This window comes from Canis lupus, chromosome 20 (assembly GCF_003254725.2).
Source record: "Canis lupus dingo isolate Sandy chromosome 20, ASM325472v2, whole genome shotgun sequence".
Lineage (NCBI taxonomy): Eukaryota > Metazoa > Chordata > Mammalia > Carnivora > Canidae > Canis > Canis lupus.
The window spans coordinates 15,593,989-15,621,629 of record NC_064262.1 but is presented as its reverse complement, the minus strand read 5'-3'; the positions used below and the strand labels follow the sequence as shown (position 1 = coordinate 15,621,629).

The window sequence follows — 27,641 nt, the reverse complement described above, 5'->3', positions numbered from 1 at the left end:
GAGCCGGGCTAAGGGGGGCAGCGAGAGCCTCGGGGACAGGAAAGCCCCGCCCCAGAGAAACGGGAACTTTAAAAATCCGCAGTAACTACCGCAGCTCGGAGGCGGCTCCGCCCAGAGGGGGCTGCGCGGCCCGGGATCGATTCCAGCAGCGCAGGCCGGGGAGCCCAAGGTGTGGGGAGACACAGCCCAGGATCCTGCGCTACCCCGGGACCTGCGGATGCCCGGAGGACACAGGACAGTGAGGACGCTCCTGCCGCCTGGTGGCCCCGAGCTGTGCAGAGCAGCGTCACCCACCCCGGGAGCATCCAGGCCCCTGTGGACTGGGAGCTGCGGTAGTTACTGCAGGAGCTGACTCCAGGGCTGGAGAACTGGTCGCTGCCACTGCTGTTCCTTCTGGTGTCACCCTGTGCCTGGGATGGAGCAGGGCTGCCAAGGAACAGGGGCCTCATGGGGTCAACAGCTCCCATGAGCCCTGCACCTGGCAGGGGGCTGGGCAGCTCCCCGAGGTGCACACACCTGAGAATCAGCACAGCGGCCCCTCCCCCAGAAGACCAGCTGGAAGGACAAAGGGAGGACAAGTTTTTGACCTAGCAGTGCTGGAAAGCTCCAGGGGAAGTTGAAGGATTTACAGTATATAGAACCAGAGGATACCCCTCCTGATTTTTTTGTTTGATTGTTTTTTTCTTTCTCTTTTTTTTTCTCTTCCTTTTTCCGGTACAACTCGTTTTTAGTCACTCTGCACTGAGCAAAATGACTAGAAAGAAGAACTCACCACAAAAGACAGAATCAGAAACCGTACTCTCTGCCACAGAGTTAATAATTTGAATTACAATTCGATGTCAGAAAACAAATTCAGATGTGGTATATGTATACAATGGAATATTATTCAGCCATTAGAAACGACAAATACCCACCAGTTGCTTCGTTGTGGATGGAACTGGAGGGTATTATGCTGAGTGAAATAAGTCAATCAGAGAAGGACAAACATTATATGGTCTCATTCATTTAGGGAATATAAAAAATAGTGAAAGGGAATAAAGGGGAAAGGAGAAAAAAATGAGTGGGAAATATCAGAAAGGGAGACAGAACATGAAAAACTCCTAACTCTGGGAAACGAACAAGGGGTGGTGGAAAGGGAGGTGGGCACGGTGGGGGTGACTGGGTGATGGGCACTGAGGTGGGCGCTTGATGTGATGAGCACTGGGTGTTATTCTATATGTTGGCAAATTGAACACCAATAAAAAATAAATTTATAAAAAAAGAAAACAAATTCAGAAGCACAATTATAAAGCTACTCGTGGCTCTGGAAAAAAGCATAAAGGATTCTAGAGACTTCATGACTGCAGACTTGAGACTAATCAGGCCAAAATTAAGAATCAATTAATTGAGATGCAATCCAAACTGGAGGTCCTAACAATGAGGGTTAATGAGGTGGAAGAAAGAGTGAGTGACATAGAAGACAAGTTGATGGCAAGGAGGGAAGCTGAGAAAAAAAAGAGAAAATCAATGAAAAGACCATGAGGAAAGGTTAAGGGAAATAAATCAGTGCCTCAGAATGAAAAATTTACATTTAATTGGGGTTCCAGAGGGCGCCGAGAGGGACAGAGGACCAGAAAGCATATTTGAACAAATCATAGCTGAGAACTTCCCTAATTTGGGGAGGGGAACAGGCATTCAGATCCAGGACATAGAGAGGTCCCCCTACCAAAAATCAATAAAAACCATTCAACATTAATGGTGAAACTTGCAAATTCCAAAGATAAAGATAAAATCCATAAAAAGAGACAAGTGATTCTTATCTTATATGGGGAGAAATATTATATTAACAGCATACCTCTCCACAGAGACCTGGCAGGCCAGAGAGGCTGGTAGGATATATTCAGGATCCTAAATGAGAAGAACATGCAGCCAAGAATACTCTATCCAGCAAGGCTCTCATTCAGAATAGGAAAGATAAAGAGCTTCCAAGATAGGCAGAAACTGAAAGAATATGTGACCACCAAACCACCTCTACAAGAAATATTAAGGGGGACCCTGTAAAAGAGGAAGCCTAAAGAAACAATCCACAAAATCAGGGACTGAATAGCTAATAGGATGACACTAAATTCATATCTTTCAATAGTAACTCTGAACGTGAATAGGCTAAATGACCCCATCAAAAGATACAGGGTACCAGATTGAATAAAAAAGCAAGACCCGTCTATTTGCTGTCTACAAGACACATTTTAGACCTAAGGACACCTATAGCCTGAAAATGAAAGGTTGGAGAACTATTTGTCATTCAAATGATCCTCAAAAGAAAGCAGGGGTAGCCATCCTTATATCAGATAAAGTTTATCCCAAAGACTGTAGTAAGAGATGAAGAGGGACACTATATCACACTTAAAGAATCTATCCAACAAGAGGACCTAACAATCATGAATTTTTATGCCCTAATGTGAGAGCATCTAAGTATATTAGTCAATTAATAAACAAAGTAAAGACATACTTAATAATAATACACTTATACTGGAAGACTTCAACACAGCACTTTCTGCAAATGACAGATATTCTAAGCACACCATCTCCAAAGAAACAAGAGCTTTAAATGATATACACTGGACTAGATAGATTTCACAGGTATTCACAGACCTTTACATCTAAATGCAACTGAATACACAAGTGCATATGGAACTTTCTCCAGGATAGACCACACAGTCACAGATCAGGTTTTAACTGATACCTAAAGATTGGGATTCTACCCTGCATATTTTCAGACCATAATGCTTTGAAACTTGAACTCAATCACAAGAAGAAATTTGGAAGAAATTCAAACAAGTGGAGGTTAAAGAGCTTTCTGCTAAAAGATGAAAAGGTCAACCAGAAAATTAGAGAAGAATTAAAAAGATCCATGGAAACTAATGAGGATGAAGATACAACCACTCAAAATCTTTGGGATACAGCAAAAACAGTTCTGAAAGGGAAATATATTGCAATACAAGCATCCCTCAAAAAATTGGAAAAAACTCAATACACAAGCTAGCCTTACACCTAAAGGAACTAGAGAAAGAACAGCAAATAAAACCTACACTGAGCAGAAGAAGAGAGTTAATAAAGATTTGAGAAGAACTCAAGGAAATAGAGACCAGAAGAACTGTAGAACAGATCAACAAAACCAGGAGTCGGTTCTTTGAAAGAATTAATAAGATAGGTAAAACATTAGCCAGCCTTATTAAAAACAAAAGAGAAAGACTCAAATTAATAAAATTGCAAATGAAAACAGAGAGATCACAACCAATACCAATGAAATACAAACTATTTTAAAAATATATTATGAGCAGCTATATGCCAATAAATTAGGCAATCTAGAAGAAATGGATGCATTTCTGGAAAACCACAAACTACCAAAACTGGGACAGGAAGAAATAGAAAACCTGACCAGGCCAATAACCAGGGAGGAAATTGAAGCAGTCATCAAAAACCTCCCAAGACACAAAAGTCAAGGGCCAGATGGCTTCCCAGGGGAATTCTATGAAACATTTAAAGAAGAAACAATACCTATTCTACTAAAGCTGTTTGGAAAGATAGAACGGGATGAAATACTTCCAAACTCGTTCTATGAGGCCAGCATCACTTTAGTTCCAAAACCAGACAAAGACCCCACCACAAAGGAGAATTATAGACCAATATCCCTGATGAACACAGATGCAAAAATTCTCAACAAGATACTAGTCAATAGGATCCAACAGTACATTACAATAATTATTCACCATGACCAAGTGGGATTTATCCCTGGGATGCAAGCCTGGTTCAATATTCATAAAACAATCAACGTGATAGACCATATCAACAAGAGAAAAAACAAGAACCATATGATCTTCTCAATAGATACAGAGAAAGCATTTGACAAAATACAGCATCCATTCCTGATCAAAACTCGTCAGAGTGTAGGGATAGAGGGAACATTCCTCAGCATCTTAAAAGCCATCTATGAAAAGCCCACAGCAAATATCATTCTCAATGGGGAAGCACTGGGAGCCTTTCCCCTAAGATCAGGAACATGACAGGGATGTCCATTCTCACCACTGCTATTCATCACAGTACTAGAAGTCCTAGACTCAGCAATCAGGCAACAAAAAGAAATAAAAGGCGTTCTAATTGGCAAAGAAGAAGTCAAAACTCTCCCTGTTCACAGAAGACATGATACTCTACATAGAAAACCCAAAAGACTCCACCCGAAGATTGCTAGAACTCATACAGCAATTCGGCAATGTGGCAGGATACAAAATCAATACCCAGAAATCAGTGGCATTTCTATTCACTAACAATGAAACTAAAGGAAGAGAAATTAAGGAGTCAATCCCATTTACAATTGCACCCAAAAGCATAAGATACCTAGGAATAAACCTAACCAAAGAGGTAAAGGATCTATACCCTGAAAACTACAGAACACTTCTGAAAGAAACTGAGGAAGACACAAAGAGATGGAAAAATATTCCATGCTCATGGATTGGAAGAATTAATATTATGAAAATGTCAATGCTACCCAGGGCAATATACATGTTCAGTGCAATCCCTATCAAAATACCATGGACTTTCTTCAGAGAGTTGGACAAATAATCTTAAGATTTGTGTGGAATCAGAAAAGACCCTGAATAGCCAGGGGAATGTTGAAAAAGAAAACCACTGCTGTGGGCATCACAACGCCAGATTTCAGGTTGTACTACAAAGCTGTGGTCATCAAGACAATGTGGTACTGGCACAAAAACAACTCATAGATCAATGGAACAGAATAGAGAACCCAGAAATGAGCCCTCAACTCTATGGTCAACTAGTATTCAACAAAACAGGAAAGACTATCCACTGGAAAAAGGACAGTCTCTTCAATAAATGATGCTGAGAAAATTGGACAGCCACGTGCAGAAGAATGAAACTAGACCATTCTCTTACACCACACCCAAAGATAAACTCAAAATGGATGAAAGAACTAAATGTGAGACAAGATTCCATCAAAATCCTAGAGGAGAACACAGGCAACACCCTTTTTGAACTTGGCCACAGCAACTTCTTGCAAGATACATCTGAAGCTAAGGGAAACAAAAGCAAAAATGAACTATTGGGGATTAATCATGATAAAAAGCTTCTGCACAGCAAAAAAAAAAAAAAAAAAGTCAACAAAACTAAAAGACAACCTACAGAATGGGAGAAGATATTGGCAAATAACCTATCAGATAAAGGGCTAGTATCCAAGATCTATAAAGAACTTAAACTCAATAGCAAAGGAACAAACAATCTAATCATGAAATGGCAAAAGACATGAACAGAAATTTCACAAAAGAAGACAGAGACATGACCCACAAGCACGTGAGAAAATGCTGTGCATCACTTGCCATCAGGGAAATACAAAGCAAAACCACAATGAGATACCACCTCACACCAGTGAGAATGGGGAAAATTAACAAGACAGAAAACAACAAATGTTGGAGAGGATGCAGAGAAAAGGGAACCCTCTTACACTGTTGGTGGGAATGTGAACTTGTGCAGCCACTCTGGAAAACTGTGTGGAGGTTCCTCAAAGAGTTAAAAATAGACCTGCCCTACGACCCAGCAATTGCACTGTTGGGGATTTACCCCAAAGATACAGATGCAGAGAAACGGCAGGATACCTGCACCCCAATATTTATAGCAGCAATGTCCACAGTAGCCCAACTGTGGAAGGAGACTCGTTGTCCAATGAAAGATGAATGGATAAAGAAGATGTGGTTTATGTATACAATGGAATATTACTCAGCCATCAGAAAAGACAAATACCACAATTTGCTTCGACATGGATGGAACTGGAGGGTATTATGCTGAGTGAAATAAGTCCATTGGAGAATGACAAACAATATATGGTCTTATTCATTTGGGGAATATAAAAAATAGTGAAAGGGAATAAAGGGGAAGGAGAGAAAATGAATGGAAAATTCAGTGAGGGTGACAGATCATGAGAGACTTGTAACTCTGGGAAATGAACAAGGGGTAGTGGAAAGGGAGGTGGGCAGGGAGTTGAGGTGACTGGGTGATAGGCACTGAGGGGAACACTTGACGGGATGAGCACTAGGTGTTATGCTATATGTTGGCATATTGAATTTCAATAAAAATATGTACAATACATACATACATACATACATAGACATTGATCTTCATAACACAACTCAGGACCCAAAGCTCATAAAGCCACTTTTCAAAATAGAATTAGTATCTCATTTTCTTTTTCCTAAAGAAGCACTCCAAATTTCTTTTAAGTGGCAAAATTTGTTTCTCAGTGATTTAATTGTCATTACTAATTTGTGAATCACGTGTTGCCTGTTACCAAGAAATGGAATCTATTCAATTCATGAAAGATTTTATGGCTCTATTCTGGAGGGGTGTGCATGTGTCTGTGTATATGTGTGTAAGAGAGAGACAGAAATAGGCAGGCAGACAGACAGAGAGACACAAGGATGGGGGAGGGGAGGAAGAGATGGAAATATCTAATCAAATTACCAGACAGTATTCACTGAAGTCACTGTGTATGAGAAAGAAAGTGAGACAGAGAGACAGAGGAAGACAGAGAAAGACAGTGGGGAGGGGAGGGACAGGAGGGAGAGAGGGAGATATCTAAGGGAATCTTCAGACATAAACCACTGAAGTCACTGTGTGTGCAGATCTATGGAGTTATGTGCAGACAGGATATGAAATTATATAGATTATGAACATCTCTGGTTGATTAAATGGAATTGAAATACATTTTCTCTCTCATATTCGAAGAGGCTTAACATTAAAAAACTAATCTTTTCTGAGATAAAGTTCATTAACACAATGATTATTCATTTGGCTTTTATAATGATATTGCTGCTTAATCACCAGAACATTGCTTCCTGTGCTCGGTGGAAACCAGCAGGAAGCACTTGAAGAGCAAGTCTTGCTGCTAATGTGAAGGGAGAGGGAATGGTATTCTCCTCGCTCTTTATTTCAAAAGTACAACTCATTGCTGCTCAGAAGTCTAAAACCTCGTGTCCAACAGCATGAGCTTTAAACTCCACATTAAACACGGAATAAAGTTATATAACCCTGAAGGCTAAATCTTTGCCTCAGGTCTGCTGTTTCTCTTTGGGTTGCACATAAAGTTTCTCCAGGGGGATATGTTTATTATAAACCAAGATTTGAGGGCTTTTATCTTGGTAGTTGCAAATACTGTGGCACCAAATTTGATATCTCATCTGACTGTTTATTTTTTTAAGTTTTTTTTTAAAGAGATCTTATTTATTTATTCATGATAGAGAGAGAGAGAGAGAGAGAGCGGCAGAGACACAGGCAGAGGGAGAAGCAGGCTCCATACCAGGAGCCCGAAGTGGGACTCAATCCTGGGACTCCAGGATCACGTCCTGGGCCGAAGGCAGGCACTAAACCGCTGAGCCACCCAGGGATCCCCATCATCTGACTGTTCAGCTCAGTAAACAAAGACACAAAGATAGGACCAAACTATAAATCTTTAAAACTACATCTTCCTTGATGCAAGATGAACCCATAGTGCACCACTAAATCTAAAGACTGGTATCTTTGCAATGGAATCTAAATGAAAATATAATCATAAGATGTCATAAAGAAAGACAACTGTTATAATTTTTGTATTTATTCACTAAAGATTCTTTTGAATGTAGGAATTGATAAACTCCCTGTAGGGAACTAAATTATCAACAAGGTGTAAAATACATAATTATCCACTAATACGCATTACACAGTGTAGCAATAGTAGTCAGTGCTGTAAATTGCAAGCAATAGAAACCAACTCTGGATAATTTAAGCAGATAACAAATGTATTGGAAGGATATTAGCTAATTCACAAAATTGTCCAGTGAATCAACTTCAAAAGCTGGGCATAAACAAAGTATGTTGGTTAGGGCTAACACCAACATCACACTACGGAACCATTTAAAGAATGCAAAACACTGGACTTCCCACCTTACATTGGATGCCCACATAGAACCACCCTGGAAATGCAATGTGATAGCCAGGAAGGCTGCCACTGGCCACAAAACTGGACTCTCTACTCCCTCTGCTTCTTCAAAAGCAGGAGGGTCCAGTTCTAGAGTTGGTGCACCAGCCAGGCTGGACTATATAATGTACTCAGATCTTTGTAGCAAAGAGATCAAATGATCTCTGGGCTTGCCAAAATTCCCAAGACAGTGAATTTCCCCAAGATATAAAGTTAGTTCAGGCTTGGTCAGCTAAAATGAAACATTATCTACCATCAAATAAATCTGATAAAATTACACATTCATAACAAAGGGATGCTTAACCTATTAAGCAACCTAATTTGATCAGATTATTCAAAGCCTGGTTTACAATTTTTCAGGCAGCATAAATTGCAGGCCCAGAACTGCCCATATGTTCCTGCCAGACACTATATAATGTTCTTTAACTAACAACATTACTCTTTTGGCCTCCTTCAATCTGTCCACAGGCTTTCAGATAAGTAGAGTTGTACAAAGAAAGAAAACAGGTAAACAGGTGTAGGTAGCATAGGAGATTGTTAAAGGTCATTTCTGAGGACTTAGGTGTGCCTTTACAATGTTAATTCACATTTAAACAGAGGCAGAGGATATATCCTCACCAAAATGGTGATACAGGTTGCTCCTTACTTCACTACTCCCTCACAGGAAGCACAAAGAACTTTTCAAGGACAAGACACCAGTGAGAGAATTCTAGAACATGGAGGTAAGACTGAAGCACCTCTCTGTACCACAGAGACCAAACAGACTGCATTAGAAAGTTTGCTCTTTCCCCTCCACCACCACCTCCAGCCAGCGCAGCATCACATGGAGAAGTCTCCCCCAAAACCTTTAGTTCCTCCAGTAGGAAAAGAGAATCCAGAGAGGACAACCAGTCCCCACTAACATTGGGGGTAGTTTTGTGGGAGCCCCTGCTATGATCCAGTTCCATGGGGATTGCAAGAGAATCTACAGGACTCAACCACTGGAATCAAACTATGAGAAGGGTGATGGGTTTGCAACAACTAGCACATGGATCTTGGCAGATCAAGTTCATATCTATATCCCAAGAAGTCCTACCAATCAGCAGTTTTGCTCATCTACAGAATCAAGTCTAGGGTGACCAGGGGACTGGGGAAGGTGGGGAACAGCCTGTTTTGGATCCTCAAAGAGTTTTGCCAGGCCTAGACTCTGGTTTGCTTATGCCCATGTAAGGAGCTGAATCATAGCCCTACCTACTGTTGAGAGTGTCTTCTGGTTCCAGTGACCAGAAGGGCTGGTGACACAACTCTTGGAAATAGTGCAGCCCATGTTCAACCTGAGGGGTGATGGTAAAGACAATACCAGGTATAGGGTGTTTCTGTACTATACAGAAGCAGGGGGTTAATTCATAGGCAAAGCTGAGGGTCATTCCCAGCCTTGGGACTGGAGAACCTGTTTCAGGAATTGAGAGTAGCTTAGAGTGCCCCCCCTCCCATCTGGACAAGAGAAATGAGACAGCCCCTCCTGCTTTGGAGACCATCTTCTGGCCCCATCTAATAAGAAGGGCTGGAGACAACTCATGGAAGCTCTGCAACCCAGCAGGACTCAAGTCAAGAAACAGGTGGGCAGAGTCAATAGTTGGCATAGCAAAGCCAGTGGCCCTATTCAGTCAGGAAAATGGGGTGCATGTTGGCTTGAATTAAGACAATAAACAAGGAGCTTTACCTTTTTTAGAGCTGCTTCTCTGGCTGTGCCTGGGCAGGGACTCTATTGCATAACACCACTCATTGCTGAATACAGCCTTAAGTTTAACCTGTCTAATCAGGCAACCTAACCAGAGCACATGGTATGCTGTGTAGCCCTTGATACACAGTAGCGCTTGAATAGTAGCACTTAAATAGAGAACACAGCCTGTGGCTTCCCTCAACAGCAGAGCAAAACTGGAGAACTTGACTAATGAAAGAATTCAGTGCATACTCTAAGAATTAGGAAGCTAATTCATAGCCCCATCTATTACTGAATATAGTACCCAGTCTCCACCATCTAGTAAGCCGGACCAGAGAATGCAGGCAACCATGGAACCCATCCTCACTTGGGTAGGGAATCAATCCAGCAGTCCTATCCAAATGTTCTCAGCCAGGGGCGCAGCCTCCTCCATTCCTACCCTCAGAGCTCACACTCTTGCCTTGCTCCAAAATAGACTGCAATGATAGGTCCCACCTGCCCAAGGGCATTACCAGCAGAGATACTCAAAACTCATACTGAATGACCTGCTAAATAAATATCTCTGCCAAAGCAAAGTTTTGAAGTCTGAAAGAGGACCCTGATTACTCAAATGTGCAGATACCAATGCAAGGAATAGTCATGAAAAATTAGGTAAATATGATACCACCAAAGGAAACTTATAAACTTCCAATAACTGGCCCTAAGGAAATGGAAATCTACAACTTATCAAACAAAGAATCCACAATAATCCTTGTGAGGATACCAGGCAACATACCAGTTACAACGTAACTCTACACTTTAAGAAATTAGAAAAAGGAGAACAAATTGAGTCCAACGTTTACAAAAGGAGGGAAATAATGAAAATTAGATTAGAAATCAATGACACAGAGAACAAAAACAATAGAAAATATTAAAGTTAAAAGTTAATATCAAGTTAAAAGTTGGTTCTTTTTAAAAAACAAACCAAACGGACAAAACTTTAGCTACATTAACCAAAGAAGAAAAGGACCCAAATCAACAAAATTATAAGTGAAAAAGAAGACTTTACAATGGATATCACAAAAAATAAAGAATCATAAGCTATCATATAAAAAATAACTGGACACCAAGAAACTGGACAACATCGAAGAATAGGAGAAATTCTTAGAAACATATAAGTTACCAAAATTGAATCAGGAAGAAACAGAAAATCTGAATATATGAATTATTAATAAGGAGATTAAATCACTAATCAAAAATCACCCAAGAAAGGCAGGATCAGGACCAAATGGCTTTACTGATGAATTTTACCAAACATTTAAAGAAAAATAAACACCAGTCCTTCTCAAAAAATTGAAGAGGAGGGAATACTCCCAAAATCAATTTATGAGACCAACATTATCTATTTTAAAGATTTTATTTATCTATTTATGAGAGAGAGAGAGAGAGAGCATGAGTAAAGAGAGGGGCAGAAGAAGAGGGAGAAGTAGACTCCCCACTGAGGAGGAAGCTTGACAAGGGGCTCAATCCCTGGACCCCAGGATCATGACCCAAGCCAAAGGCAGATGCTTAACCAACTGAGCCACCCAGATGTCCTGAGGCCAGCATTATCTTGATACTAAAAACAAAAAAAGGACACATTAGAAAAGAAAACAACAGGCCAATATTGAATATACATGGAAAAATTCTCAAAAAAATACTAGCAAACCAAATTCAGCAGCACTTTAAAAGGATCATTCACCATGATCAAGTAGGATTTCTCCCTGGGTTGCAAGAATGGTAAAACACGTAATGAATTCGATATGTGCATTGATAAAATGAACAAAAAGAACCAACATCATCAACAATTGCAGAAAAAGCATTTGATAAGATTATAATTCATTCATGATAAAAACTCCTAAAAAATTAGGAAGTAGAATATTTCAACATAATGAAGGCCAGATATGACAAGCCCAAGTTAACATGATACTCATTGGTGAAAGATTAAAAGCTTTTCCTCTAAGATCAGAAACAGGAAAAAAAAAAAAAAAGAAAAACAGGACATTCCTATTCAATGTAGTACTAGAAATCCTAGCTAGAGTAATCAGGCAATAAAAAGAAATGTGAGGTATCAGAATTAGAAAGGAAGAATAAAATTTGTCTCTAGGTGCAGATGACATGATTTTATGTATAGAAAATCCTAAAGACTCCATCGAAAAACTGTCATATCTAGTCAATGATTTCAAAAGTTGAAGGATACAAAATTAACATTAAAAATCAGTAGCATTTCTATGCACTAACAATGAAAGTTCTGAAAAAGAAATTTAAAAGATCAATACCATTGATAATAACATCAAAAATTAAATACTTAGGAATAAATTTAACTAAGGAAGTGAAAGATCTTTACTCTGAAAACTACAAGACATTGGTGAAAGAAATAGAAAAAGATACAAATAAATGGAAAGGTACCCTATGTTCATTCATTGGAAAAATTAATATTGTTAAAATGTCAATAGTACCAAGCCAACTATAGTTTCAGTACAATCCCTATCAAGATTCTGATGGCATTTTTACAGAAGTACAAAAAACATCACTAAAATTTACATGGAACCACAAAAGATGTCAAATAGCCCAAGAAATCCCAAGAAAGAACAAAAAAAAGGAGGAGGCATCACAAGCTAACATCCTCAGCATAGAATGGTAGTGGCATAAAAACAAATATATCAGTGTAACAGAATTGAGAGCCTAGAAATAAACCCAAATACATATGACCAAATAATATTTGACAAGACAGCCAAGAATATTCAATGGAGAAAAGACAGTCTCTTTAATAAATGGTGCTCAAATAGTTGGATATTCGCATGTGAGACACTGGACCCAAATTGATCACCACTCCTAAAAATTAACTTAAAATGCATTAAAAACTGGGATACCTGGGTAGCTCCATGTTTGAACATCTGGCTCAGGGCATGATCCTGGAGTCCCAGGATCAAGCCCTGCATTGGGCTCCCTGCAGGAAGCCTGCTTCTCCCTGTGCCTGTGTCTCTGCCTATCTCTCTCTGCTCTCATGAATAAATAAATAAAATATTTTTAAAAATGCATTAAAAACTAAAATGCAGGAAACTTCTGGAAGAAAATGATAGGACTAAAGCTCCTTGACATGGGTCTTTGTAATGATTTCTTGGATATGACACCTAAAAAACAAATAACAATCAAAAATAAACCAGTGGAACCACATCTAACTAAAAATCTTCTGCAAAGAAAGGAAATGATCAACAAAGTAAGAGACAACCTATGGAATGGGAAAAATATTTGCAAACCACATAGTTGATAAGGGGTTAATATCCAAAAACCATGAAGAACTCATACTATTCAATAACCAAAAAAACCCTAATACTCCAATTTTAAAAATTGGCAAAGGATCTGATTGAATATACATTTCTCCAAAGAAGGTATACAAAGGGCCAACAAGTACATAAAAGGATGCTCAACATCACTAGTCATTAAAGAAATTCAAATTAAAACCACAGTGAGATATTACCTCCTGCCCATTAGTAGAGGCATCATCAAAAAGACAAGAGATAACAAGTGCTGGCATGGATGTGGGGAAAAGGGAACCTTGTGCACTGCTAGTTGGACTGTATGTTGATACAGCCACTATAAAAAAACATTATGGAGGATCCTCAAAATATTAAAAATAGAACTACCATATGATCCAGTAGTTTCACTTCTGGGAATATATCCAAAGGAAACAAAATACTAACTGAAAAAGATGTCTGTACTTCTATGTTCATAGCAGCATTATTTGTAATAGTCAAAACATGGAAACAATCTGAGTGTCCATCAATGAATAATGAATAAATTGAAAGAGAAGTTGTGGTATATACACATACACCCCCCCACACACACACATGCACACATATACACAATAGAGTATTATTCAGCCATAAAAATGAGGAAATCTACCATTTGTGACAATATGGAGGGACCTTGAAGGCATTATACTAAATGGAATAAGTCAGAGAAAAACAAATATTATATGATCTCACTTCTATGTGGAAACTTAAGAAAACGCAAGCTAATAGGAAAAGGAGATCAGATTTGTACTTAGACCAGAGGCAGAGGGTGGAGTAAGGGGAATTGGAGGAACGTGGTCAAAATGTACAAACTTCTAGTAATAAGATAAACAAGTTCTAGGATGTAATGTACAGCATAGGGTCTGTGCCTAACACTGTTGTGTGATATACTGGAACATTGTTAAGAGAGTAGATCCTACATTCTCATCACAAGGAGGAAAATTTTTTTTGTTTCTTTTTTCTCTTTTCTTTTTCTTTTATTCATAGGAGAATAGAGATACCTGAACCTGTAGTGGTAATCATTTCACAGTATATTTAAGTCAGGCTATCATGCTTTTATGCCTTAAATATACAGGGATATATGTGAATTATTTCTCAGTAAAATTGGAAAAATTTTTCATCAGAAAGAGGGACATTTTAGAGAGTTCATTTAGAAAGGAGTCAGTACCTGTGAGTATGCTGATCTTCATTTGATAATATTTAAGGCACTTAAAAGTCTCAGTCACTGAATCTAAATGATTTTGGAATTCATAAAGAAACCTGACACCAGGGGCATGCACTTTCATTACGGTGTTACATTTCATTATTTTGCTAAACTCTGGTGAATGCATTTGACTCCCACAGAGATCAGATCTGAAAAAGCCACATAGAGATGACAGTGTGTAAGCTGAAAATCAGAGAGAGGTCACTGGTGGGATATGAGAAGCCATGTTTTGACATTTGTCAAATGTTAACAAAACAATCCACATTAATCTGACATCTATGGATAGTAAAAGGTAACAGCAGGAGCAAATGGGGCATGGATAATCCAAAGCATGAGCTAATGTAAAATTAATTTATATTTGATTAGTGGTGACATTATGTAATTTCTGTAATATCTATTTGCTTTATATTTTCTTCTGCTTATGTTGTAATTGGGTTCAACTCCCTGAGTACACCCTAGCTGGGTGATGTGCAGTTAAACATTTTCAGTGAATAGTGATTAAAAATTTTTTCTAAGTAGTGTAAATTTTATTTGGGTACAAATATGTCAGAGTATATACTGTGAGAAATCGTAGAAGTCTCTTGACTAAGAAAATCTTTGAGCAGGGACAGATCCGAAATAGGCAACCAGTAGTGTTGGAAAAAACATGTGGATTACAAGACTTGGGAACATGGTGTTTGGTGATAAGAAATCACTAAATTTAAAAGGAATTTTGATGAGAATTTTAGCTGGGAAACAGGATGTTATTTGGTTGGAACACACTCCTTAAGCTAGTCTGAGACAAGCACTCCTGGCAGAAACTGCTGCCCTGGCACTGGGTGCCAGATTGTGAAGGAGGCTGCAACGCAGAGTGCTTACTTCAGCCCCACATTTACCATGGATGCTCAATAACTTGTGGAAGATGATGAGGTTCCATATTGATTTTTCAGTCATATTCAGACCCTGAGATAATAAGGAATGGAGTAGGGCCATCGCCTGAGTTTAAAGGACAAATTAGAACTGATGGCTGCTGGATTTGCATGTTAACATTTGTTTTTCCATTTACATAGAATCTCCCTTTGCAAATATTATCCATAGTAAATTTTCTGCCCATAATTTCAGATTAGCTAAATTTCAACATGACTTAGACCTGCATTTTGAAATAAGGAACACAGACACACATTCTTCTCCTGACTCTATAGAATTCTTGTATGACCGCAGTCAAATCACTTAATCTTTCTTGGACTCAATTACTTTATTTGCTTAATGAATGGTGGGTGGGAGACAATTTCATGTAAGATCCCCTTTGGCCATATGAATTCCCTGTTTAGAGTGTGATATATTAGACTTAACATATCACAAGAGTTTTAGATCAGACTAAAGGAAGGGCTTTATTTTTAAGAAGCATCTGGAAGTATTTAGGTAAAGGTAAGAGTTCCAAGCCAAATGATGGAATCATCCTCCCTTACATGAATATAACTTTCTATCTTGAAAAGCAGGTAACTAAACTAAACCTCTGAGATCTCGAGATCTTGTTATCTCAATGTTTCTTCTCTTTATAGGAAAGGAGAAATGATTCATGCATTTAAAATTGTTTGGAGCTAATATCTTTCATTGCTACTTTGAAGAATTAGAAACTAAAATTTTTCATTTTAAATTATACACATGGAATAATTCAATGAAAAGTACTGACATTGTAGAAAGATTGACAATAGATATGGACAGGCTCATCTATTTAATGGATTGACTACTCAATGCATTAACAGAGTCATCCAAACTTCGCATATATAAAGCCATCATTGAGCCCCTTGACACTTTTGCACCATCTTGGTGAAGAAGGAGAAAAGCAATATGACAAATCTTATGCCCTGGGAACGCCAGGTGTTTCTGGTAATAACACAAAAGTTAAAGTTGCTTCATTCTCAGCCAATTGATGAAAGTATCCTGAAGAAGGTAAAGACCATAATTATGTACATTTTCTAAGATCATGTAGGAAACACAGCTTTCATCCTTTTTACAAACCAACAAATGATAGCATATATACACTATGGGATACCAGGGAAGCAGTGCATAAATAGCAGATGCATTAGGCCACAGTTGCATACAAAATTTATTCTTCAGAGCAGCACTCAATCTGAGGGTAAAATCTCTGATGTCAGATGATAAACCTACCTTGTGCAAAATACTATGATAGGAAGGATATTGGGTTGGTATCAAAGAAACACAGTTTTGAAGAAGCTTAAAGTCTAATAGAAAAGAATAATAGAAATTCAAGTCAAGATTTCCTAAGGTGTTTTCCATCTAACCCTGTCTCCATAGGATTCCTAACACACCAGGCTGTCATCTAGGTTTTTGTTGCTGGTTTACTCTTTCTAAATTATCAAATCATTGCAGTGGGAGGGTCAGTCTCTTCAGGCCTCTACACACAATCATCTGATTACAGAGGCCCTCCCTGACCACGCTGTGTAGACTAGCAACACTCATCATTGCCTAGTCTGCTTTTTCTCCAAGGTTTTTATCATCATCTGTCAAACCATGAATTTGCTTGCTGATTTTTTTTTCTTTTCTGTATCCTCACTCTAGGATATAAATCCTATGGGTCCATGGGCTTTTCTGTTTTGTTCACTATCCTCAATGACTAGAATAATGATCGATACTCAGAAATTGCATTATCAGTATTTGCTGAAGGAATAAATGTAAGTATACATGAACAAATGAAATTAGTTAATATATTTATTGGCATGAATGTAAAGTATTAAAATATTCAGAGTGGTACTCATACAGGATTCCAAGTTCATCTTATTTTCAATACTTTTGTACTTTTATGATAAGCACACTTTATTTCTACAATTGAAAAATCCAAAAATATTTCTATTAAAAAAAGGTCAATGCCCTGCCTTGAAATAGAATGACACAGATGACTCTCAGAAAGATTCATACATATATTTCTAATCATTTTCAGGGAAAATAAATTTGACTTCTCTACCAAAGTAACCTATCCAGCATTCAACATCTCTCGTCAAAAGGAAATCTTTTACCTCATGTGCATTTTCTTTGTTTTTTTTTCCCCCATATGGTCTGTCTTTTTGGTCTTTGATAGCAGAGATACTTCTATTAAAATACTCCAACAGTTTACTCCAAAAAATGTTGATAAAATATAAGATATATATATATATATATATATAGAAACTATGTAATAGTAGGGAAAGGTGTGTTTCCTGGGGAAAGAAAAAGTTTTAATTCAAATGAAACTATCATGTGTGTGCCAGGCAAGATTTTTTTTTTTAATTTCAGTGAGCCAATAGCATGTAGTTGTCAGATTTTCTCAGAAGTCTAAGAACAAGTTCATATTTTAATAGGTAAAAGTTTTCAAGGAAATATTTAACAATACAGATGTGTATATGTTTATAAAATAAAAAAGATACTGTCTGTATCCTTGCCTTTACCTTCAAGGAAGATAATGGAGATTTTTTGTGATACTATTTTACTTTAAGCAGAACAGGGATATTACTTAACTATGTAATTACCTTGTTTTCACTACTTACTTTTTTAAAGTAGCGACAGCTTAAAGATTGAATTATACATATTCATATCAAAGCAAAATATTTCTTAAAGAAATTACAACCCTTTTTCCTTCTTTAATGCATGAATTTCATTTTTACTGATATATTTCCTTTTGGAATGCTAAACCATTATGATAAGAAGGATGACTAGGTAGATGATAGATAGATAGATAGATAGATAGATAGATAGATAGATAATAGATAGATAGATACATAGATAGATAGATAGATAGATAGATAGATAGATAGATAGATGATAGAAAGCAAGTTGATTTTCATATCTTTCAAGAAAAAATAACCTAACGGATAAGATTTTGAGTAGTTAAGTAGGTACATAGATAAGTAGCTAGCTAGATAGATACATAGAGATATATATAGCTAGAGATTTGTAACCAAGTAGATACATGAAATCTTTGTTAGATTTCTAAAAAGACGAATTTTGAGTAATAAAAGACTTTATAGTATTATCTTCAGTATCTTAATCAAATGGAGAAAAATATTTCAAGTGCAGTCATTAGAATAGATAGTAGATTAATGCTAGAAAGAAGATATAGGGAAATTATATGATTATTTGTAAATGGTTGATATAGCTAAATGTGAAAATAAATGATTTCACACTGTGCTATGCCTAGCTCTCTAAGTAAATAACTGAAACTCTACAGCAGAGATTCAAATGCAAATTATCCACGATGCTTTTTGATTTTGTATTAAAAAGTGAGAACTGCATGAGTCCAACTTTTTAATTAGAAAGATTTTTCTCATCAAACATTCAGATATAATAGCCAAAATTATTCAACTACCTTGTAAATTATTTACATATGAAGAAATTATTTCAAAAATCTATTCCCATCAAATGGGTGCTTATTATTTTTTTTTATCTTTTCTTATGCTGCCAGAGTTTACAAATCAGAACTGATTGGATGACAAATAAACATTTCCTACTAAATGGTTAGAATTAAGATTTGCAAATGATTCTCAAAAACTTACTAACCAAAACTTACAACACAGTCCTCTTCCCAAAGACAGTATTTCACATCTCTCTTAACTATGACGTGCTACAGCAAAGGTAAATTTTTCTCCAAGGTTCTTATATGGTGAACAAAATATATATATGAATATGGAGTCATTATTTCAATTGTTCATTGTATTGTCAGAAATGTTGAGTTGGCCTTCTCACTCACTCCCTATTAAATAGCTGTGTTACCCCTGGCAAGTGTTTTTTTTTTTTTTTTTTTTAAGATTTTATTTATTAATTCATGAGAGACACAGAGAGAGAGAGAGAGAGAGAAGCAGGCTCCATGCAGGGAGCCCGATGTGGGATCACACCCTGGGCCGAAGGCAGGTGCTAAACCACTGAGCCACCCAGAGATTCCCCCCAAATGGTTCTTTAAAGCTGAATCCATATCCTGTAGGCAGGGGCAGCCAGTAAGATCTGCCTTAACCATTGCTGTGGGAATTAAATAAAATAGCATATGTAGACCATCTAACATAGTGGTTACACACAGCAGTCACTTAAAAAATTTTAATCCTTTTCAAAGTTCTGTCTTCTAATCATACTTGTGAGTAATCTACATACAAATGGATCTTAGCCAAACTACTCAAAATTTCTTTTTGGTCTCAATTTGTTAATTGGTAAAATGAGGATAATTTTACATCCCTTTCTTTGTAATAAGGGTCAAATGAGAAAAAAATATATGCATATACACTTGTGTTTGTATGTATCTACATACACAAAAATATTCCAAATAGTATAACAAACCATGCAAACTTTGGATCACTCAGTGAGAAATTCCTTTAAAATTTAGATTCAATAATTCTATATTACTTATACTATTATAAAGCTTGCTGTTCTTGGAAATTTATCTTTAAATAGATTAACTTTTTCTGTAACTAAATATTTACAAAATTATTCAGGGCCATCATTTTGTGCTTTATAAATGATTCCACCTCACTATGGCATTTCAATATCTTTCCATTGTATTAGGACCTCATGACCCATGGTTAATACTAATATCTTGGTAGATCTTTCTTTCTTTGGCTCCTCCCATACTCTCAATGCATCTGCATTACTCTAATCAGATGATCTGAAAAGGCACATACCACATGGATGCATCAGCACAAATCTGTTTTAACTTCTAAGAATGCAGTGCACTTCTGTAAATACATGAGCATTTATGTGTTCATGTAAGTGTAGGAACATGTGGTATATGTCTGTGTGGTCCTGTGTGTCCATACATTATTTCACCGATGTATTCAGTCCACATTTATACCTGACCCTATGGGTTCAAATCCTTGTTCTATTACTAGTTGTGTAACTTTAGGCAAAAGCTTAACCTCTGTTACCCAGTTTTCTCATCTGCAAAAATGAAGATAATAAAATGAAGATAATAACAATATTTGTTTTAGTCCATCTGTGTTGTTGAAAACCAATTTCCATGCTTTGGACCCAAAATATAATACAAAGACAGAGTTTGGGATAAAAAGAAACAACAGCTTTATTTCTTTATTTCTGGGCAAAGGAGGCTTCAGCAGGCTGAGGACTTCAAAAATCCACAAGCCCCCTGGAAGAAGGGGATGGGGGGTTTTATAGTAAATACAAGATCTAGTCGGTTTTGACAGGAATTGTATAAATGCTGCCTGATTCCTTTGTAATGTTTTCAGGTAGCAGGTTCCTGAAAGAAGAGGCTAAGAAGGAAGAGGAGGGGAGACTTGTGAAAGAGGAAAAAAGGTTACTTAGTTTAAAACCAAGGTTTTCTGAAACATTAGTGCAGCCATTTTGTTTTTTGTTCAACTTTATGCTTTTCAGTGGTTTCATTTGTGCTGTTCTAACAAACTACCATAGACTGGGTGGCTTATAAACAACAAAAATTTATTCCTCACAATTCTGGAGACTGGAAGGTCCAAGATCATGGTGCCAAACAGATTCGGTGAGGACCCACGTCTTCATAGATAGCTGTCTTGTCAACGTGTCCTTACATGGAGAGGGGTCAAGCTAGCTCTCTGGTGTCTCTTTTATAAAGGCACAAATCTCATTCATTAAATTCCACCCATGTGACCTAATCACCTCCCAAAGACCCTAATAACAGCCCCTTAGGGGGTACGATTTCAACATATGAATTTGAGGGTGACACGGACATTCAGTCCATAGCAATACCTAACTCACAGGGTTGTTGTGAGGAATAAATACATTAATACCAATGAGTGCCTAAGGACAGTGTTTGCCTGCTCATCAATCCAGTCAATATTAGTTTTTATGATTATCAAGCACCTAATTTTTCCAGGAGCTCTCTTCCACAAGGTGAGCAAAGCACAGAAAACCTCTGCTCTTAGCTTACAGTCCAGTGCCAAGATGAAAGGATACATAAAAACTAAATACGTAGAGTAACCGGAGGCGGCGGCGGCGGCGGGTCCTGCGACCGAGAAAAATCTGCAAAAATGTCTCTCTACCCATCTCTTGAAGACCTGAAGGTAGACAAAGTTCTTCAGGCTCAAACTGCCTTTTCTGCAAATCCTGCCAACCCAGCAATTTTGTCTGAAGCTTCTGCTCCCATCTCTCAAGATGGAAATCTCTATCCTAAACTATATCCGGAGCTGTCCCAGTACATGGGCCTGAGTTTAAATGATGAAGAAATCCGTGCAAATATGGCCTTGGCCCCTGGAGCATCAGTTCAGGGGCAGTTGGTAGCAAGACCTTCCAGTATGAACTATATGGTAGCTCCTGTAACTGGTAACGATGTTGGAATTCGTAGAGCAGAAATTAAGCAAGGGATTCGTGAAGTCATTTTGTGTAAGGATCAAGATGGAAAAATTGGACTCAGGCTTAAATCAATAGATAATGGTATATTTGTTCAACTGGTCCAGGCAAATTCTCCAGCCTCGTTGGTTGGTCTGAGATTTGGGGACCAAGTACTCCAGATCAATGGGGAAAACTGTGCAGGCTGGAGCTCTGATAAAGCTCACAAGGTGCTCAAACAGGCTTTTGGAGAGAAGATTACTATGACTGTTCGTGACAGGCCCTTTGAACGGACAGTTACCATGCATAAGGATAGTACCGGACATGTTGGCTTTATCTTTAAAAATGGAAAGATAACATCCATAGTGAAAGATAGTTCTGCAGCCAGAAATGGTCTTCTCACAGAACATAACATCTGTGAAGTCAATGGGCAGAATGTCATTGGGCTGAAGGACTCTCAAATTGCAGACATACTGTCAACATCTGAGACTGTAGTTACTATTACAATCATGCCTGCTTTTATCTTTGAACATATTATTAAACGGATGGCACCAAGCATTATGAAGAGCCTGATGGATCACACCATTCCTGAGGTTTAAAAGTCATGGCACAATGGAAACTTCACCAAACTTCTCCAGTTTACTTCTTGGGCAACTTAACTTTATATTATGCACATGAAGCTTTCCAGGAGCCAGAGCGCATATGCGGCATGATGAAGACCTTTCTATCTTACATTATGGCTGGGAATCTCACTGTTTAGATTGGATATCTTGTTCACACTTCAAGATTGTTGTAGCCTTATCCTGGTTTTACAGATGTGAAACTTTGGACAGATTTACTGATTTTCCTAGAGTAGTTTCTCTACTGGAAACCTGATGCTTTTATAAGCCATTACGATTAGAGTGACTGATACAGTCTTGGCTCTGTGTTAGAACCAATCACCTTTATCTTACATATCAAGTAGAGCTGTTCATATTACTTTAGTTCTATGGTATAATTGCGTTTTTAATGTGTTGCCATAGTACATGTAGAATGACTGCTTTTGATGCTTTTTTAGTTCTGTGGGTGTGCGTGTGCGCGCGCGTGTAAAACACCAAGTACACTGGTTTCATTCCATGTAAGCATTATACAGTGTATGTAGGTTGTAAGAGATTGTGTTGGTCATCATTAAATTGTAACTACCTTCACTTAATATGCTTGAACTGTCGCCTTAACTGTGTTAAGCATCTAGAATAAAAGCCAAAATAGAACTATTGCTGCCTTTCTAAAACCCAAAATGCAGTTCTATGTTAAACTGAAATGTACACTAGCCCAGAACAATGTAATGATACATACTGAGCTATACAGCATAGCTGCTTAGTTGCATTTGAGATTTTTCTAGTCATTGTGTAATGGAAATTTCTTTCTTCTAAAAGTTACCGGTATTTTAGTTTCTGAGAAATGAATCACTATGTATTAAATGTAAAAATTCTTGTACCAAATAGGATAACTATTTTGACTTCCTTTATTCACTTGTAGGTTAAGTGGAATAATACCTAATTTTGTCATTTACTCTTAAATTCTGTAACCTACCCTCTTTGAGATCGTCTTAGGATGTTTCCCAGGTAATCTGTTCCATTTCCTGACCCCTCCCTACAAACAAAATGGCAATGACACTTTATCCTGATTTTTTTCTTTTTGGTTTATGTCTATTCCATTTTAATTAAATACATATAAATAAAAAAAAAACTAAATACGTAAATAAGATAATTTCAAATGGTAATAAGTGCTACAAAGGAGAAGCAAAACAGTCACACAATAGTCATAAAGGTCTTATTAGCTAGTATGGTCAACAAAGGCTTCTCTGAGGACGTGACACTTTAATTGAATTCTGCTTGACAAGAAGGAGCCACTCAGGCAATATGGTAGAGAAGTAATGTAGGGAATATGAAAAGCACATTCAAAAGTCCTAAATGTAGGGAATATGAAAAGCACATTCAAAAGTCCTAAATCAAGCACAAGTCTTGGATTTAAGAATGAAAAGGAGGCTATTGTGGCTGAATCAGGTAATCAACAGACAAACTAACAGGAAAAGACAGGTCATACTATCTTAGAAGCCAGGGCTAGAAGTTTAAATTATATTCTAACTGGAATCATACATGTGTTTGCAACTGAATATTTGTAAATATTTTTCCTTAAGATGAAAACACTTGTATTAAGTGGTATCCAGTGTCGATCTGTTGTATATCTACATGTGACTGTGAGCCTGTTACAAGAATTTTCTGGTATAGTATAATTTTTTTGTTGTTTCTGTGCTATGACATGTGTTGTAATGAGCCATCTGAGGAAGCTGGGAATCATTCTTCACATATAAAGCCTGAATCTCCTGCAGAAAATTCCCCCAGCATCTTCAGACACTATAGTCTGAATATGATTTAAACTATTTTTTAAGACCTATAGATCGACAGTCATCACTTTCAGCTCCTCAGGGTTCAGGCCATTTGCCAAAATGACAATAGCACTAAACCTATTGCTATTATTAGTATTAATAGCTCTAATAATATCTACCTGATGACTGAATTACCTCAGGGCTAGGGAGAAGTAATGAGCTAAAATGATCATAAAGCCCTTTTCAAATATTTCAGGTAATGCTAAATTATTACAAATGGAAGAGTGGATGTTACACATCCCCTATGAGACACCTGGTGTCAGCCAGATAAGAAGAAAGCAACATTAGCTTTGAAAATGGCATTGGAGGTCCAAGGGCTCAGATTATCCCTAAAGTTTATTTTCAAAATCACTGTTACTGGCTCTAGTTGCAAAAATGAAATGGAAATCATTTATCTGGGGATAAGAGAGCAAGATGTTGCCATTCCAAACCTGAACAATGCCTTATTGGTTTTTGCTGGCTGCTTTTATTATCTTCAGTAACTCTTCTTACCTGCCAAACAGCATGGTCAAGGTGTCATCACCAAATGCTTTCAAATAAGCCCATTGCTAACACCTCAGTAGCCAGTTATCTACTAAAGGTAAAGTGTAATAGCTCCTGGTTTAAGTGCAGGAACTGAAAGCTCTTTGCCTGCTAGATTGGGTAATGAAACAAATAAGCTGCCAGAGATTGAGACACTAGAAATCTGGAGAGTTGGTCTTAGCAAAACCAATTCGTGGATGTGGAAGCACTCTAAAGCTCTCTGTAAGACGGAATTAATAATACCTTCCTGGTGCTTTCAGTTCTGATGAAAATCAGTAGAATTAATGTATGTAAAAACCCATCTAAAGAAAAACTCACTATTTCTTTTAAACTCTCCCACTGCTAACTATACACTGACAGCACTTCTGACCTCAGATGAATGGGTTTTCCACAGCAAGCAATTCTGAAAATAACTGCCTGGAGTTAGTGTAGACCCCACGGGTGAAAGGCTCATTTCCACCAGACTGCCCTCCTACTTCAGGCACCAGCAGGTAGTGGGTCTTCAGGTTACCCTCACTTCTGTCTGACATGGCTACAAAGAAGGGTTCCCAAAACTCCCTCCAGTTTCATTAATTTGCTAGAATAGCTCACAGACATCAAGGACACAGTTATATACATTTATCAGTTTAGTATGTAATAAAGGAGATGATAAATGATGCAAATGAACAGCTAGATGAAGAGAGATAAAGGCAAGGTCTGGAAGGGTCAGTAGCAGAAGAACTTCTGGCCCTGTGGATTAGGGTGCACTACCCTCTGACCTACAGATGTTTTCGCCAACCTGGCCACTGTCCATATCTCCTAGTTTAAGTATTTTATGGAGGCTTTATCATGTAGGCATGAAACATTATTGTCATATTCCAGGCCCTCTCTCCTCTCTGTGTGAGAGGTTAACTGGACACTTAGGTAGAGTCCCCAGGGTCAAGGTCAGGGTTCCCAACAAGAAAACAGGGAACCAGGACAGCTAAGACAAAACCGCACTAGCATCGTTTTTTACAGCCTAGACAAGATCATAATAGCATCCCTACCCTGACTTTTGTAAAACATCCTGAAATGAAACAGTTAACCAAAGAGTATATATATGTGTATATATATATGTGTGTATGTATATATACATATATATATAATCCTAGGTTTAAATGCCAAAACAGCAACCCTCTTGGCAACCCTCTTGGGTCCCCTCCTACTCTAGAAGCTTTGTACTATTGCTCAATAAATTTTGCTCTGCTGCCCACCACTCTGGTCTCCCTCTTCATTCTTCAAAGACCAAGAACCACAGGCACTAAAGGAACACAAATCCTGTAATATCTGGAGGAGGAAAGGGGACAGTACTGATAAAAGTTCCAGGCTTCTAAATACAACTTGGCCTTTCTGGTGTCCTCATCCAGGGGCCCATCAAGAGTCACCTCATTAGAACAAAAAATGTTCCTCTCACCCAGGAAATTCCAAGGGATCTAAGAGCTCTGTGTTAGACACTCCTAACACCCAGAAAATGACACCAGTTTTGGAACTCTGGATCCAAAATGCGTCAAAACCCAAATATTAGCAAGAATTAGGTATGTGTGCATTTGTTTGTGTGTGTGTTTCTTATTATTTGCAGAATCCTTTACATTAGTAAACTGCCAAGTGTTTTTAACTATGAATTATTTACATGTAATATATAACATTTGGGAGTATGTATGGTCTTAGGAGTCATGCAGTCCTAGGTTCCAAAGTTAACTGTCCTAGAGATTGGTTCTGAGACACTCAACAGTTTATATACCTTCTCTCAGTGTCAGTTTTCCACCTATACATGCAGAAAAAAATTAGTACATGGTCCATAATATTTTAAGAATCCAGTGAAATACATAGTACCTAGCGCTTATGCATCTGAACTATAGTATGCAGACATGTTGCAACTTGTTTTGGTTATGGTTGTTATAGAGTCTTAAAGCAGAGAGGCATGACATCCTGATTACTGCCTTCAGCTGCTCACAAAAAGCATTACTAACAATATGCATCAACTATTAGTGCTGGAGGCTCAAATTTGAGTATGCATTTAAAAATGCAAAAATTCCTAGAAATCGTGATTTGTTTGTGTGGAGGAGCTTAAGAATCTTCACTTTTAACACATACTACAGGTGATTCTGGTGTTTAAGGAACCATGTCTCAGAGCAAATGCCAAACATCCCTTTCTACATCCTTCCTAAGACTTTCCAAGCAGACTCCTTACCATCAGGATATATTTTAGAAAAAGGGCTTGGCAACTAGGTTTCAGTGTGAATGGCATCCTCACTATTAACTCCAGAAACTTCATCTAGAGCTTCTTTCTGCAATTCGTACACATTTTTAGCTTGTGGCTATCGTGACTGAAGTACAGAACCGGCCAACTTAAAAGCTTCTTGAATTTCTCTGAAGACAAGACCTCTGATTCATTAGAAGCTAAAAATGATGGCTCTTTGACAAAAGGGAACTGGGACAGAGGCCAAGAGGGATGTATATTTACGTGGAGTTTTGTGTAAAGAAGCAGAGAAAGACACCAAAAATAATGAATTTCAGTATCAAGTGTTCTTCACCCATCCTGCTTTGGGCTATACTTTGTTTACTGGTAAAAGGGATGCCTGAGATGGGAAAGAACTGCATATAGAAAGCTAGTTGGCATGAATGCTATCAGGTTTTCTCATGGCATAAAGCAGTCAACACTGCAATTTGACTTTGTGTAGACTGTGCCTAGGGCTGGTGGACCCTCAATTTCTTGCAGTCTTTCTCTTTATCCCACACCAGACTAACATGAACATTTTATGAGTGTTTACATGTATAGGGTTAAAATATATTAGTCATATATAGTATTCAGAAAAACGTTTTTATTTTCCTTCTTTTTTTGTGTGTTTTATTGCAGGCAACATTTATTTGTCATTTTCTTAATTTATCATTTAATAATCTTTTCCTGGTACATTTATTTTTGGGTTTTCTTTTTTTTAATTTTTTTTATTTATTTATGATAGTCACACAGAGAGAGAGAGAGAGAAAGAGAGAGAGAGAGAGAGAGGCAGAGACACAGGCAGAGGGAGAAGCAGGCTCCATGCAGGGAGCCCGATGTGGGACTGGATCCCGGGACTCCAGGATCACACCCCCGGCCGAAGGCAGCTCCAAACCGCTGAGCCACCCAGGCTGCCTCTGCACACTATAGTTTAAGGCCAACTGAAGTTAGCATTTTGTTC

At 37.9% G+C, this 27,641-nt stretch overlaps 1 protein-coding gene across 1 annotated transcript; it reads left to right on the top strand.

Moving 5' to 3' along the window:
* Positions 1–21,147: 21,147 nt before the first annotated feature.
* LOC112662874 (syntenin-1) lies at positions 21,148–22,975 on the top strand. Its single transcript, XM_025451520.2, has one exon. The coding sequence runs from the start codon at positions 21,197–21,199 to the stop codon at positions 22,091–22,093; it is 897 nt and encodes a 298-aa protein (XP_025307305.1). The 5' UTR covers positions 21,148–21,196; the 3' UTR covers positions 22,094–22,975.
* The last annotated feature ends 4,666 nt before the right edge of the window (positions 22,976–27,641 follow it).

Coding starts and splice junctions, on each gene's coding strand:
- LOC112662874 (XM_025451520.2), top strand. CDS start 21,197: ATGTCTCTCTACCCATCTCTTGAAGACCTGAAGGTAGACAAAGTTCTT.